At 50.9% G+C, this 16,845-nt stretch overlaps 1 protein-coding gene across 14 annotated transcripts in view; it reads right to left on the reverse strand.

The window, feature by feature from the left end:
• Positions 1-16,845, reverse strand: part of EHMT1 (euchromatic histone lysine methyltransferase 1) — a 127,959-nt gene that overhangs the window by 34,244 nt on the left and 76,870 nt on the right. For all 14 annotated transcript variants that reach the window (XM_032708189.1, XM_032708192.1, XM_032708197.1 and 11 more), the window contains 7 exons: positions 13,735-13,912; positions 12,025-12,161; positions 11,049-11,237; positions 10,122-10,202; positions 7,592-7,712; positions 5,605-5,733; positions 2,682-2,827 (listed from right to left, as the gene is read on the reverse strand). In XM_032708189.1, the coding sequence (XP_032564080.1) occupies positions 2,682-2,827; positions 5,605-5,733; positions 7,592-7,712; positions 10,122-10,202; positions 11,049-11,237; positions 12,025-12,161; positions 13,735-13,912 (981 nt within the window). The remainder of the gene's footprint in view (positions 1-2,681; positions 2,828-5,604; positions 5,734-7,591; positions 7,713-10,121; positions 10,203-11,048; positions 11,238-12,024; positions 12,162-13,734; positions 13,913-16,845) is intronic.

Consider the following 16,845-nt stretch of genomic DNA (forward strand, 5'->3'; position numbering starts at 1 on the left):
GCTCAAAAATCAGAGAATCAGAGAAAGGTGTGGATTGGAAGGGACCTTAAAGATCATCTCATCCCACCCCCTGCCATGGGCAGGGACACCTTCTGCTATCCCAGGTTGCTCCAACCTGGCCTTGGACACTTCCAGGGACGGGGCAGCCACAGCTTCTCTGGGCAACCTGTGCCAGGGCCTCCCCACCCTCACAGGGAAGGATTTCTTCCCAATATCTGATCTACACCTGCCCTCCTTCAGCTTAAAGCCATTCCCCTTGTCCTGTCACTCCAACCTTCTCATGTCCCACCTGTTCTGTTAACGGCAGCAGGTTCCACAACTGGGCTTCCCTCTTCCCAACCAGTGTTCCCTGCTCTGCTGCATCACAGGGATCAGCACTTCCTTCTGCTGCCCCACTCCTGCAGACACCCCACACTGTCACATCCCAGGTGCCACCTGCCAGCACGACCTGATGATGTTTGGGTTCTGTTTCAAGTCCCTCTGGACAATAATCTTGCTCTCCCCATGTGCCTGGTAAAGGACACTTATAAACTAGGAATATAAAGGTGAAAGGCTGCCCCAAGGAAAGGTCCCTGGGAGGGAAGGGGTACAGTTACTGTGTGTTGTCACCACAGGCAGAGTCAGGTAGGGACTCAGTGCCTGCTCATCACCCACAGACTGTCCCTCTGCTCCAGCTCAGCTTTGATTTGCTGCTTTTTCTCAACAAAACTAGACTTTCTCTATGATTTTTTTAAGCTCCACTTTTCCTGTAGAAGCAGCACCCCTGTGGGAAAAGAGAATGGATTTTAAGCCAGGCTCATCATTCACCCCTGGCACATCCAAATCAGCTTTGCTAAACTCCAGCTTCAAAGTCTCCCTGTGGCTGTGGCACCTTGGCTGGACTGATCCCTGTCACCACCCCAGTCCAGGGGCTGCAGGGGTGGCACGAGGGGACCACTGATCCTTTACTGAGGAGGAATTTTACTGAGCTGAGGGAATTTGATTAACATGTGAAAAGCCGCACTATCTGTGTGAGGAAGATCCTGCACTGTTATGTCACACTAGATGATTTGTTAGGAACCCTAAAAGAAGTTTGACGTGATTAATTGCTGTTTTCCAACCATTAGAGAGTGCAGCAGGGTGCTCATAACTATTTATAACACTCTCCAAGGACATGACAGTCTGGAGAAGCCACTATTCACACAGATAATATTCTTATAACATCTATGAGTCATTTATCCCATTATGAAAAAGAATCCAACATAAAGCATGGCCTTTGCTATTCCTCCCTCTGATTTATCCAGGGACAGAACTGTCAACCCACCGTAGACACGAGCAGGAACTCTTTCATATCCCTTGTGTTTATTTAGGAACCCTAGGGTCCCTCCTCTCTCTGACAAGTCTCCCAGGGCATCCTCTCTAGAATGAGTCAATTTTGCCACTCCTTGGGAACTCCTCTCTCTAGAGGTACCAGCACGAACTAAGACAAGAAGAGCTGGGCTGCAAATCTGATTATCCATTTCTCCCTCCATCCACCCTTCTCCAAGGATCCTAGAGGAGAACTAGGGATATTCTCACTCCTTGCCCTACTACCAGTGAGTATCAGGGTGCTGCAGTGAGACTGCAGCTTGGCTGAAGCCAAAAAGAAACCCAAGTGTCTCCCAGTAAAAGGAGGAGTGCATTCCTGTCCTGCAGTCTCACTTCCCAGACTCCGGAATGGAGTCATTTGGCCACTTAATTCCACACTTCTGGAACCAGCAGAGCCCAACAAGCTGTGACCAATGAAAAGGTATTGAGTGCAGTTGTTGTCTGTCAGTCAGACCTGGTGCTGCACAGAGTTGTCAGAACATCAAATCAAAGAATGATTTGGGTTGGAAGGGACATTAAAGATCATCCAGTTCCAACCCCTGCCATGGGCAGGGACACCTTCCACTGGATCAGGTTGATCCAGCCTGGTCTTAGACACTTCCAGGGATGGGGCAGCCACAGTTTCTCTGGGCAACCTGTGCCAGGGCCTCCCCACCCTCACAGGGAAGGATTCCTTCCCAATATCTCATCTAACCCTGCCCTCTGGCAGTGGGAAGCCATTCCCACTTGTCCTGTTGCTCCATGCTCTTGTAAAAAGCCCCTCTCCATCTTTCCTGTGGGATCCCTTCAGGTACTGGAAGGCCACAATTAGGACATGGGAAGCTTTGGAATAGAAGCCTCTTAGGGGGGGAGGAGAGAGGAAGGCTGGGGCAGCAGAGCACATGCCAAGTTCCCGAAACTCAGGACCTGCCCATGGAAAGGTTTGCATCAGCTCCTTTGTAGTCAAGGAAAACCAGCTCCAAGCTTCCCCTGATTGGATTTTCTCCCTTGGATGCATGTGAATGTATTTTAGCCTACTTGGCCTCTCAGTCAACAAGATCCAGCCACACAGGCTGGGACAAGCAGAGAGACCCACCCAGAGCCTCTCCCACTGCAGACACAGCACCTCCTCCCTTCCCCGTGGCTTCATCCCAGCAGTGGGACACACACAGAGTGCTGGAGCCCTCACTGAGCAAGTGAGATGTTCACCTTGCCATTCCCACACCAGTGGGTCCCAGTCCAGCAGGCACAGAGCCCCTGCACGACCCAACACGTGTTCCTGGCACAGCTTTTCATCCTTTATGTCTTTGTCCTCAGCAGAAAAGGCTGTGAGAAGCTAAAAGACAGGCTCCTACCTCGTTGTTCACGCTCTCCGTGGCCATGCACTGGTTGTTGGCTAACGTGGTGATCTCTCTGCTTTTGGGGGTTTCCATTCGACAGCTACAGAGGGGAACTTCCTGGAGACCATCTACTTCCATTGCTTCAGGACCATTGGAAAGACCTGGAGTACAGGAGACCAGCAAATCAACTCAGATTCTCTCCCAGGAGAAAGGATGCAGTCCATCAACATCACCCATGTGCCCTGTGACATCTTCCCATTCCATGTCCTGAAATGCTCTCAGGGCATTACCCAAATCCTGTGAAAAAAAGACTCTGTGCTTTTCCAAGTCCAGCCACTCTGCAGCTGACTGTGCTGAAATCAAGACTAGTAAGTTAAGAACAGTTTACTCTGAGCAAACCTCAAGCAGGCAAAGCAAGGACGAGGCACAGTTTTTCATCAGCCTGTCTCTCCTCCCCACCTGCCCCACAAAACTGTGCCCTGGCACCAGAAAATTTGCAGGAAACCACCCAGAGCTGGAAATTTGAATAATCACTGGAGTGATAAATAGTGAAGATCAGGAAAGTACAAACTTCTATTTGCAGAGGTCTATTACACAGATGGGAAAACAAAATTCCTGGGACTATTTGGCCTCAGTCAACCAAGAATTATTTATTTTGGAAAGCGAACAAACCAGGGAAAAGAAAGCAGCAAGATGCTCCAATGTTCTTGCCTTTTCCTCATATCTTTCTCTCAGATGCTGAACACTTACAAACCTATGAAAAGGTGGATAATGGCTTTTGACAGGGGACTCTGCCAGGTAGGGGGACACAGTGGGTATGTTCTTGTGGCTCCTCTGGATCCAAATCAATCACTGGGTTAGCCATGACTGCTAAACACTGGGATAGTGACAGGAGGCTGATTCTAGTCCTACAACCCTGGTCCAATCCTACACTGAAACACCTCTTTGCAGTGTTTGCAGCACAGAAGGAAACCCTTTGGGCTGGTTCAGCCTGGAGCATCCCAAGCTTTCCCTACCCACTGCTACAGGATCGACTCACAGCAAGAAGGAATTGTGCTGCTGCTTTTCAAGCTTTTGAAAGGAGAGTTATTTTGCTGCAAAGTTTTAAAGATTAACTCCATTCCTGGGGGAAATTCCTCTTTAATTCCCCTGGCAATGGCAATGTTCTCCCCCACACAGCCCCCTGCCCACGGCTCTGACCCCATCAGCAGAACACAAGACCCTTTCATGTCATCAGGAATTTCCTTCAGCCAACAAGTTGCAAGCCCGAGCCCAGCAAAAGGATATTTCAAGACATACAAGCACAGGGAAAGTCCTCTCAGTTTTCATGTAAAATCCTGTCAAGATCTGAAAGGTTTAAGAGCCTTTTCTAGGAGCACAAATCACAAAGCTCATTCCTTGCCTTCTGAGCTGTCACTTCCCTAATCTGTTTGACATCCAGAGGCTCTGGTGAAAGCATCCCTCATCCATCCTGACCCTCCCTTGGTGGGGAACTCTTTGATGTGCCTCTATCAAAGGAGCCAGACAACCTTTGAGGGAGTGACGGGCACAGACGGGTGGATCTGGCCCAGGCGGGAGGTGGAGGAGCTGAGGGAAGTTCAGCACTGGGAACAGCAGCTGGGGCTGAGCACCCAGGGCCCAGCACCATCCCTTCTCTTCCCAGGGCTGAACAAGTGATTCCTGGGGGCACAGCGACCCTGATTTGGGGGGTTGCTGGATCAGCACATGCAGGGAATGGAGGGGAGCTGCCCAGTGGGACACGGGGGCTGGACCAGCACCTCGCAGCCCTTGATGGGTGTATTCCTGAGCCAGCATGCCCCACTGGAACTGGGACCCCACCTACATCCTCAGCTCATCCCTGTCCTCAGACACCTTCCCTATTCTGACCCTCATTCCCATTCCAGCTCCATGCCTATCCTCATCCCCATCCCAACACAATCCCCATCCTAGCCCCATTCCTCTCCCAGCCCCATCCCTATTATCATCCCCATTCCTATCCCACTCCCACCCCTGTCATTCTCAGCCCCACCCCAGCTCCAGCCCCATTACTATTCCAGACCTATCCCTAGTCTCATCCTCATCCCAGCCCCATTCCCACCACTATCATCATCTTCATCCCCATCCCAGCACCATCCCTATTATCATTCCCATCCCAGGACCATCCCCATCCTCATCCCTAGTCCCATCACTATCCTCATCTTCACCCCCAGCCTAGCTCCAGCCCCATACCTGTGGTCATCCCTTCCCCTATCCTCATCCCCAGACCAGTCCTACCCCCATCCCTATCCTCATCCTCATCCCAGCCCCAGCTCAATCCCCATTCCTATCCCAGCCTCATCTCTATCATTATCCTCATCCCAAACCAATCCCATCCCATTCCCACCGCGCTCCGTGGCCACCAGGGGGCAGCCGGGGCCCCGCACGGAACAAAGGCCCGGCCCCAAAGCCAGACCCAGACCCAAAACCAGATCCGGCCCCAAAGCCAGACCCAGACCCAAAACCAGATCCGGCCCCAAAGCCAGACCCAGATTCAGACCCAGACCTGACTCCAGACCTGGCCCCAGACCCAGACTCAGCCCCAAACCCAGACCCAGACTCGGCCCCAAACCCAGACCCAGACTCGGCCCCAAACCCAGACCCAGACTCAGCCCCAGATCCAAACCCAGACCCAGCCCCAGATCCAAACCCAAATCCAGACCCGGTCCCAAACTCAAACTCAGACCCGGCCCCAAACCCAAACCCAGACCCAGAGCAAAACCAAGACCTGGCTCCAAATCTAGATTTGGCCCCAAACAGAGATGCAGCCCCAAACCCAGATCCAGCTCCAAACCCAGCCCCAGCCCCAGATTCAGACCAGGGCCTGGCGCCAAACCCAGCCCTAAAACCCATCCACAAACCCAGACCCAGTCCCAACCCCAACCTTGGCCCCAGCACTCACCCCCCGCCGGCGAGGACAGGATGCCCTTCACCCGCAGGTCCAGGGAATCCAGGGACACCTCCATGTACTCCATGCTGTTCTCCTGGCCCGGGCCCTCCCTGCCCAGCGATGGTTTATAGGCTTCGGCACCTGCATGGGAACAGGGGCATTCACACAAACCCCACCAGCACCAACCACCCCACAGGGTGCCAGGCCATGGCTGGGACCAGGCTCTGTGCAGGCTCCTCAGGAATGATGGAAACACAACATCTGGGCACACCTGGCACGGCTGGTTCCCTTCCCCAGCTGGTCAGACAGAGCTCCCACCTCCACTCAGGCAGGGAACAACCAGAGAAAACAATCCATGAGACAGGTTCTGCCTCCACAAGGCACCTCTGCCTGCTGCTACCACGGCACAAGGAAGGGATGAGAAGGGTCCAGAGCATCCTCCTGCCTCCAACCTGCTGCACAGGGCTCAGGGACAACATTCCAGCCAGGCAGAGCCAACCATCCCCTTGTGCACCACAGGAAGAGGACGAGATGGGTGACACTCAGCTTAATGGGAGGGGAAACACATAAAAAGCCAAGTTCTGGCTCTAAGTGAACAAAACTGCTGCTGGGAAGAGATTGTGTGGGGATCCCTCACTGGGAAGAGATTGAGTGGGGATCCCTCACTGGGAAGAGACTGTGTGGAAATCCCTCACTGGGATTGTGTGGAGACCTCACAGACCCTGAGTGGGGATTGTCAATCACTTCACACCCTCTTGACTTGACTTTCTCCCTCAATTTGCTTCTCCCACTGCAGCTTGGCCAAGAGAGTTTGGCTACCCTGGAAGAGCAGCTGCCACTTTTACTAAAGGGGCAGAAAACCAGTCTGCATCTGAAATGCAGGATTAGGTGTTTGCTGTGAAAGGGTGTAATGGTCTCTCCTTCATCCTGGGACGAAGAGGAGCAAGTCAGATGACTGACAGATCCCAGACACAGACCAGAGGCTGAAACATGGTCAAGTAACTCAGAATTAGCCACAAACTTGCTGATGCAAAAATGGTCTGGTTGCACTGAATTAGCAAGAGTGGAGGAATAAACCCTTGGGTGGCAATGGATGTGTGAAACCTTAGTAATGAGGCACAGCTGCCCTTCAGAGACTCTCCGTATTTTACCCACGTTGTTACCTTTCCTGAAGGACATCACAACCAGCCTGCACTCCTGGCTCTTCCCAGCCCACAGAGGCCACTGAAACCTTCTGAGTGTTGGGTAACTCAGGACAAACAAGAGCAACCACCTGAGCACTTGAGATGGGCCAGAGGCAGCTCAGAGGCAGCTCATTACAAACACTGTGGTGCTTTCAGAACGAGCAAAGCCAACCTGCACATTTCATTCAGCTGCACAAACATCCATACAAAAGCAATGGAACACAACTGGTGGTTCTTTCTTTTCCTTCTGCACCTAAACATGCTCCCCGAGCTCATGGGACAGGGCTCCACGTGGACATGAGGCACAGAATCATAGAATCACAGACTGGTTTGGGTTGGAAAGGACCTTAAAGATCACCCAGTTCCACCTCCTACCATGGGTTCCACTATCCCAGGTTGCTCCAAGCCCCATCCAACGTGGCCTGGAACACTTCCAGGGATGGGGCTGGCACAGCTTCTCTGGGCCTAAGATTCCTCCTAAGATCCCATCAAACCCTGCCCTCTGTCAGTTTAAAATCATTCCACCTTTCCCTGTCACTATCTATATAAAAGGTCCACCTTTCTCCTTTTCATAAGCCTTTTCTGGATACTTTAAAACAAAGGGAGTTCAAGAACAAACCAATATTCCTCCAGCAAGCCAAGGACAAAGCCACCCCACGTGTTAAAGTGGCACCAGCAGTGACTGTCACTTCACACCCTGGGTTATCACACAGCCCAACCTGGGGAAGGAAGAGACTCACAGGCCTCAGGTCCTTCCCCCTCCACCTGGAAGACAGATTTGGGTGCAGCTAAAGGAACAAAACACGATTAGTTACCTAAAACACTGGCTTGTTTCTTTTTATTCCTCCGTCTCCTCTTGCGGGTGGGTTTCAGCCATGGACTGTCCGTCTTCCCTTTCCTCTTCAGCAGCTTCTTCTTGACACTGGACTCCGAGCTCTGAAGAACCAGAGAGGCCACGTGCACGTCAGGCATGTCGGCACCAGCGTCCCAGCAGCTCCTCGTGCCCGTGAGGAAGAGCCTTTGTGCAGCTTGAGCGGCGCAGAAAGGCCTCCAAGGACCAGGGTTTTGAAACCAAGGGGTGCTGAGATGCCTTTATAGCACCGAAAAGGAAACCCAGGCACACGTGGGGGTGTATTTCCTGTCATTTCTGTACTGCAGGCGGCACTTTCTCTTCCATGGAGGCCCTCAGGCCAGCTGAGCACCTCTGTGCAGCACCGAGAGGGTGCAGGCACACACACGCTCCCAGCTTCCCAAAAAATGGTGGAATCGTAGAATCACACTATATCTTGAGTTGGAAGGATCCACAAGGACCATCCAGTCCAACCCCTGGCCCTGCACAGACACCCCAACAATCCCACCCTGTCCCTCAGAGCATTGTCCAAACCCTCCTGGAGCTCTGGCAGCCTTGGGGCTGTGCCCACTGCCCTGGGGAGCCTGGGCAGTGCCAACCACCCTCTGGAGGAAGAACTTTTTCCTGAGATCCAGCCTGACCCTTCCGTGACACAGCTCCAGCCATTCCCTGGGTCCTGTCCCTGCTCACACAGAGCAGAGATCAGAGCTGCCCCTCGGGAGGAGCTGCTGACCCTGGTGAGGTCTGACCTCAGTCTCCTCCAGGTGAACAAACCCAGTGCCCTCAGCCACCCTTTGTACGGCCCCTCCACCTGGGAGTGTTGCCCAAATGCTCCTTGAGCTCTGGCAGTGGGGTTTTCAAAGGAAAATGTTCACATTTCTCCCCAGCTGTGTTAGAAAATGGCAACAAGGAACCCGCCTTGCACCTGAAGGGCCTGGCAGGGCTGGGAGGGACCCAGGGGAACTGAGCTCTACAGACCATCCCCCTCCCTGAGCCAGGCACAGGGTGGCACAGACTAATCATGCAGCAAATACTCAGCCACACATATGAATCTAAACAGAGTTTGGGTTTTGCCTTAAAAAAATACAGTTGTCTAGGGCGGGGTTTCAAAGTCAACATCAGAATGGGGAATGAGGCACCACGACCCTGTCAGGCAGCCTTCAAGGCATCCATCACATAATTCATGTTCAAACTGAAATTCTCTGCTCCTGACACTTATCCAGCTCCCATCAAAGCCTAGGACAAACCTCCTGCTAGCACTAATAGCAGCTGGATCAGGCCCTACCTCCATAGGCTGCTGCACCATGGGCTGTTCCCACAGTGAGGGAAGAGAAACGCTGCCCCATAACCATCCCAAGTGGGGGCTCACCACATGGCTTTACCCCAATTGCATCACACAGCTTGTGGGGGAGAGGTCTGTGCTCGAGCCAGTCCCTGCCTAGGGAACTGACTGACTCACCAGAGCACAAACCACCACCCAGGATGGGAGATATAACCTGGGAGGTTGGACTGAGCACAAACTCAACCCTTGGTTTGGGCTAAAGCTACAGGTTGGCCTTAGCTACCCAGAGAAAGGGGCAGCTGCACAGCCCCTGCTCCTCACTCCTCTCTGGCTCCTAGAGTGTCAGAGCATGAGGAACAAGATCCTAAAGAGCTTCCAGATTCATTTGGTGTATTTTGTAATTATGGTTCTACCTTCAGCTCAAAACATCAAGAAAATGAAGCCAAGAATTTTCTCAAGGTGAGTGAAGAGTTGGGGTGCCTTAAATGCTGGCTCCTCAACTTGAGAGGCTGTGGAGAGGGAGCAAAGTTCTTAAGTAAAGGAGAGGGGGTGGGGGACAAGGACAAACAATGAACAGCAATTTAAATTAAAAAATCATCAGGTTCTCTTCACCAACTATCTAAAAAAAAAAAAACAGAAATCCCCAGCAGCAGCTGAAGGTCTTGACCTCGTGCTACACAAGCAACCTCCCAGGGAGAGCATCTGTCTGTCTGTCTGTGTGCTATTTGTAAGTCTCCCTGGTAAGAGCCGCTCATCTGGAGTGAGGTGGATGTCAGATCAGTGTGAATTTGGGCTGTGGACTGGGCCAATGGCTTTGGGAACAACTCCACCTGAGCTCCAGAAAGCCCAGCAGAGCTCCAGGTTGGTAAGGAAGCATTGCTGGCTCCCACCACTTGCCAACTGTGCATCCGAAGAATTCAAGCACCCTTAAATGCTTCCACCAACATTCAAATGATTAAAAGCAGTCAACACTTTGTTGAAAACAACAAAAGCTCATTAGTTAGCATCAGAAGGCAATTAAATGTACCACAGATCAGGGTTAAGCACCTTGTGGAAAACAATACTGTGTGTGTGGGTGGTTTCAGAGAGTGAGTTTTGTCAAGGAACCGTGAAACTGCACCCCTTTGCTCTCTCTCTTTCTGGCAGCAGTGCAAAGGGGAAATTATTATCAACAGGCCACAGGCTGAAAGACACATTAAGCAGCCCAGCTTACCAAGTCAGACTCGTCTCCATCCTCCTCCTCCTCCCCAGACTCTACAGACTCTTGTTCCTCCTCAGACTCGCCATCATCGATCTGCAACCACCATTTGCCCAAGAGCAGAACAGGTCAGTCAGGTCGGGTCTCTCAAATTAGAGCATCCCCCACCACCCTGCTGTGCCCCCCACCCATCAGGGCATCCCCCACCATCCTGCTGTGCCCAGGATCCATCAGAGCATCCCCCACCATCCTGCTGTGCCCAGAATCCATCAGAGCATCCCCCCACCATCCTGATGTGCCTCCCACCCATCAGAGCATCCTCCACCATCCTGCTGTGCCCAGGATCCATCAGAGCATCCCCCACCATCCTGTTGTGCCCCCCACCCAGCCCCAGCCTGCACGTGCACCAGCAAAGACAGGAGCTCCAAGGCTGGAGCTCAGTGTGTTCCAGTCATGTCATGGAACATCCATGGGGATGGTACAGAGGAAAAAGAAAATCAACTCCAGAATAAAGTTTTCCAACCAAGTTGTAACTTCCTTCCTAATCCAAACCAGCCTCGTGTCTACACTGTGTATAGATTTGGGGAAATCACTACAAAGATTCTGAGGAAAAAAATGAACTAAATCAATTTTAGTGCTTTGCCAGCCTGTTACCAGCAAGGTTAAGGAGATATCTCCTCTCAGTGAATCCCAGAACTAAGTATGGTGAGGGTTCTGCAGCGTGGATCACACACCTGTGCAGGGCTGAAACTGGGGGAGACCCTCACAGTGCAGTGGGAAGCAGGAAATGGTCACCCAAGAGCCTCAGTGCCACTGCTGAGCTTTCTGTCATAGTGCAGGTGAAAAAAGCCCTAGAAATGGCCTCAATTGAAGCCCCTCCTACCCCAGGTGTCCCAGCAGTGTCCCATCCTGGTCCCCAGGTGCTCAGGGCATGGGAATTACCTTTCTGGCGTTGTCTGCATCGGATGCACTGTCTTTACAGGTCCTGTTCTCATCCACAGGGAACACGGCTGCCTGCTCTGCTCCATGATCATCCTCCTCCTCCAACTCATCAGAGTCCTCCTCTTCAGAGTCCACATCTATGCTTTCCCCATTCACATGAGGGCTGGCATCACCCAGGTCCTTGTCACTCTGAAAGTTGTGACACGTGAGCCACAAGGGCAACGTCAATTCCTGGGACAGAGCAGCTGGATGCAGCCCAGACCTGCTCTGTGCTGGGAGCTCCAGAGCTGCCAGGGGAAAGCTGGCTCTGTGTCCCTCCAAAGCCCAGCCTGGGAGCCTGCCATGTGTCACCTAAGCCTGCTGGACCTGGGGACTGAGGGCCCACGAGGAGTCATTCCAGACTCACGTGGCTGTAGGAGGCATCAGGGGGAGGAGGGCCTGATTCAAACATTGGGGGCAGTTCCACCAAGGGGCAGAAAGGTTTCCAGGGAAAGGAAAGGGAAATTATATCACATCAGGGTTTTCATACTGCTCCATGAAGGCCCAGCACTGTTCTTCCTGAATTCAAAGAGCAAAATTTCAGGGCATGGGTTGCAGCTAAAGCAGAATTTGATCAGGAGTGAGTCGGTGTCTAAACCCTTTGTAAGTAACCAAGTGTTTTGCTGTGCAGCCTCAGGCAGCAACAGGAGACCTTGAGGACACTGAAACAAAAAGGTTACCACCTGGGGCACGCTTGAAATCTCTCCAGTTCCCCAGGATTCATGGGACATTCACCAGAAGAAGTTTGTTTAAGGGCTGGTACCTGAACAGCCACTCTCAAAATGCCATTTCCAAGGCAGGCAGGAAGCTGCTGCCAGAGGGAAAATGATCCCAAGAAGCCACCACATCCCTGCACCTCTGCATGGGGTTGGTGTGCCAAGACAAGGGACATGTGTGTGACAACAAACGTGTGCAGAGGGCCCAGTGCTGCCCTTACCTTGGCACCTGCAGAGGAATGAGTTATGCTCTTAAACATCTCAATCATTGTTCTCTGTTTTAACACTTTGGTCTTTTTCTTGGGAACCAGGCTATAGGTTCCCATTCTCCGTTTTTTCTTCCGAGATACTGCAGCAGCTGGAAAAGAGGAGCAAAAGAGATCCAAAGTTTGCTCAGGAATGAAAAGAGGAAGGGACAGAGAGTAGGGGTTGTACTGGAGAGGGATCTGGATTGACAGGACAAGGGGGAACAGCTTCAAACTGGCAGAGGGCAGGGTTAGATGGGATATTGGGAAGGAATTCTTCCCTGTGAGGGTGGTGAGGCCCTGGCACAGGTTGCCCAGAGAAGCTGTGGCTGCCCCATCCCTGCAAGTGTCCAAGGCCAGGTTGGATGGGGCTTGGAGCAACCTGGGCTAGTGGAAGGTGTCCCTTCCCATGGCAGGGGGGTGGAACAGGATGAGCTTTAATGTCCCTTCCAACCCAGACCAGTCTGGGTTTCTATGAAATCCCACTTGAGGGCACGATCTGAGAAAAAGGCTTCCCACTCCAACTGCTTTATTTACAAGTCAACCAAAAGATGACACACACATATGTGCAAACACACAAACAGCTTCCTGCCAGTGCTGCAAACCCACCCAAACTCTGAGTATCCTCTCCACACTCCTTCTGGCCCCTCCACCACCACACAGCATCAAATCCTTAAATTAGCCTGTGTTTGGCAGTGCTGCTGATGTCGTAGGAGGCTGAATCGAATCCAACTTGCTCAAATAGACACTGAAGGCCAATAATACCAACTGACAATGAAAGCAATGGGACAAGAACTGAAGAACACACAGGAAAAAGGTACCTTAAATAAAGAGCTGTTTGCCATTTAACCTCATTTCACACCTACTGTGGAAGTTTGTTTGATTCCTTTCACTACTTTGATTGGGTCTTAATTTCTTAAGTCTCCTTCTCCCGCCTTCTAATCAAATCAGACATCACATCTCCCTGCCTGATGATGTCTTTGGTGAATACACAGCAGAAGGATGTTTGGTGCAGGCTCTTTTAAGAGCAACCAGATTCAGCACCAGCATTAGTGTTTGCAGTTGCATGGCCTGTTCCTTGAAAGCATTCCTGCATCTGCCACCAGGATGAAATTTCACCAACAAATCTACGAAGAGACCTCTCAAAAACATCCTGTTAGCCCAATTAATTTTATTTATAAGGCTGCAGTTCTTGGTAAGCAGTTGTGGTGATATTCAAAGTCCTTCAGAATTGGCAGAAACTTCTTCAGAATATCATCCAGGAAATAGGGATCAAAGTGACTTCTCTAACAAAAGCTTTTTTAGCAGAGGTGCCTGACAGAGCTCAGCTGTCCAGGAGGACACAGGGTGGTGCAGGAAGGACTGCAGGGGAAGTGCTCCCTTCACTTGGGCTTCACTTGGGAGGGGATTTCAACAGGGTACTAAAAGAATATCCCCTGTCCAACACCCAAGGGGAGCAGCAGGGACTCTGGGGACACAAGTGCCACCTTTGCAGGGCACTTGCAGAAAGTGAGTAGATGAGACAACTCTGACTGACAAGGTCAGTGGCAGCAACAGGAAAGGGAACCCTGAGTGGAAAAAGGTGCTAACAGAGGTTTTGGTCCTTGTTAACCTCCTCATCTCCCCCCCACACACACAGGCTGGGGAGGTGGGAGCTGCTGAGGATTCCAGCTCTCTCCTTCTTACCTGTCTGCGACTTCGTGGTGGCCACATAGCTCTGGTTCTGAGGTAGTGACTGGTGAAGGCCCGGGAGAGAGGGCAACGACAACGGCTTCACAAAGTCCAGCATGTTCTCAAACTCCTTCTCCTTGGGTTCTTTTTGATCTCTGCTGTCTCTCCCATCTTTGGGGTCTTTACTTGCGTGCTGGAAAACCAAATGCAGTTTAATTGAGCCTCTGCATTAAATAAGTAATTAAAAAAAAATTAGAATACCGATTTAATTCCTTTCTCCCAACTGTCATTTGAAGGTGGGAGCACACACTCACAGCAGAAGCACACAGCCCCTCCTCCAGCACTTTAGGGTACTCTGCCTAAACACTCCCAGCCTGCTTGAAGTGACTCCCTCACTGGCTGAAGGCTGTGCAGGTGACAAGGCTCAGACACTGCTCACACAGGCCTTTGGTTGGCTCTGGAGGAGACAAACCAATGCAATACATGTACCTATTCCCTGGAACATGCCCTGTCACCCCAGGCATGCACACCCCCACCCTGCAGAGCTGTTTTGGAAGAGCAGGCAGGACCAGGAAGAGAGTCTTCCTTTAGGACAGCATTTGGCACCATCAGGCCTCAGCAACTCCAGCCCAGCACACAACAAAACACAGGCAAAGAAGCCCTTTGCTTGTCATTGCAGGCCCTTCTACAGAGACCTGTCCAAGTTCCCTTTAAACCAGGCACTCCCACTCCAGCTGCTGCCATCCCAAATCCCAGGCAGGATACAAGCTCCTACTGTACACCAAGGGAATTCTGTAGTTGTCCCTGAAGCCCCTTCCAGGCACCAAGGCAGCTCTAGTCTGAGCTTGTGCTCAGTGCAAAGTCTCATCCTGCACCTTTGGTCATGAAAGGTTTGCTCCCACAGCTCCACAGAGAATCATTTAGGTTGGAAAAGACCTTTAAGACCACCAAGTGCAACCATTAACCCAGCACTGTGAAGTCCACCACTAAACCATGTCCTCAAGTGTCATTTCTCAGCTTTTGATGGTTCTTCAATGCTTTTTCCTCTAATTCCGGAGAAAAATCCCCTTCCTGAAAGACTGTGTAACTCTGTTTCATGTACCCTAAAAGCCTCAGACAGAGATGCCCAGACTGTATTCGTGTTTCCCTTTTCCACCTGTATTTATCCTTTAAACAGCCGTGGCTTGGTTTTAATGGTGTTTTTACTCCTGTGCCTTTTGCACCGAGTGCGGCAAAGGTGAGTCAAGGTCAGTGCGAGGCCTCCTGGTCCAGTTCAGTGAAACACTTTCCTATCCCAGCCAAACAATCAGGTACCTGCTGAGAAAGGGCAAGAAATGGAGGCACATGAAACAAAGTGACTTTGTGCCTCCCTCCCACAGATCCACAGCCACGGGGTGAACGGTACATGGGGCAAAAGCTGCCTCTGCTGGGACATTTTACACTGGGTTTGCCCTCAGATTTACTCCACAGGTGATCCAGCTGTACCCATGCAGGAGGTAGGTTTGGAAGAGCTGCTCCAGCAAACCAAGAGCACGGGAAAGGCTGAGAGAATTGGGATTGTTCAGCCTGGAGAAGAAAAGCTCGGGGGTGACCTGATTGTGGCCTTCCAGTGCCTGAAGGGAGCCAAGAAGGGTGGAGAGGGACTGTTTATAAGGGCCTGGAGCACCAGGACAAGGGGGAATGGCTTCACACTGACACACAGGAGGTTTAGATTAGGTATTAGGAAGAAATCCTCCCCTGTGAGGGTGGGGAGGCCCTGGCACAGAGAAGCTGTGGCTGCCCCATCCCTGGGAGTGTCCAAGGTCAGGTTGGAGCAACCTGGGCTAGTGGAAGGTGTCCCTGCCCATGGCAGGGGCGTGGAACGAGAGGAGCTTTAAGGTCCCTTCCAACCCAGACCATCCTGTGTTTCTATGATTCTAGGACTTTAATGCTGCTCCACTTGCAGTAAAAAACTTCTTATGAGATTCGTGAAGCACCAGCTGAGACACCAGAACAGAAAGAGGAATCCAGGCGAGGGCAAGGACGGAATAAAAAGCAGGAAGCAACAAAAACCCTCTGTCAAGCCCAGGTTCAGGCAGACACCCTCAGACACTGCTTTCAAGTAATGTGACCTTGTGCACAAACGAGGAAGAGGCTGATTCTCCTAATTATGGCTCTGCCATGTGCCCAGTGCTGGCAGAGCAGGGTTGGGCCAGGGACAGCAAAGCTGTAATGATGATCAGAAATGACCCACATAAAAAGGCCATCAAAGGGCCAATGATTCCTGCATCAAGCCCATAACTTATGGCTGAATTGCCACAGCTTTACTAAAAGGGCATCTAGTCTTGGATTAACGGTTTCAAAGAAGACAAATCTACCACATCCTTTGATATGTTGTTCCAACGCTTAATTGCTCTCCCTGCCAAATAATTAAATGCATTCTGCTTTTTCAACTAAATTAAAAAGCCCTATCTCATCAGAAGCTCTCACTCCCAGAAGATGCTTATGGACTATGACCAACTTTTTTTTTTTTTTTAACTTTCTCTTCAATAAGTGTAAAAGAATGAGCAAATTAAGTGCCCATAGGATCATTTTCTGGACATTGGATCACTCCTGAGACTGCTCCCAGTTCTTCTACCCCTTAAAAAATGGATGTCAGGAGTGCTGGGCACAGCATGCCAAGAATAGTCTCAACAATACTATTTATACCTGTTAAAAGTCCTTAGTTTATAGATTTAAAGGTTAACAGTAATTTTTGGCAACAGGATTATTCTGAGAATTCCCAAGTCCCCTGGAACATCCAATGCTTTCCATTTCTATCTTTAAAAATGAGCCTGGGAGAGGCACATCTGACACAGAGCTGCCTGCAACAAGTGTACACAAGGCCTGCATTTTGTGTCCTTTATGTGCAGGTTCTTACAATTGGTCTCTGATAAAAGGTGTTGTTATTCCCAAACATGAGGAATTCACATTCAAAACATGCCAGACCGTTTGGAAGAAGATAATCCAATTTCTAAATTAAAAAGTAATGTGTTGTTAGCTTGTGGCTTTTCTCTGCCCCTGTAATTACAGCACGGAAATAAATTTAAAATCTTCAATACATGACAACTGCTAAATGTGACTTTTTCATGGCAACTCTGGTAAAAC

The sequence above is a fragment of the Chiroxiphia lanceolata genome, chromosome 21, assembly GCF_009829145.1.
Source record: "Chiroxiphia lanceolata isolate bChiLan1 chromosome 21, bChiLan1.pri, whole genome shotgun sequence".
Lineage (NCBI taxonomy): Eukaryota > Metazoa > Chordata > Aves > Passeriformes > Pipridae > Chiroxiphia > Chiroxiphia lanceolata.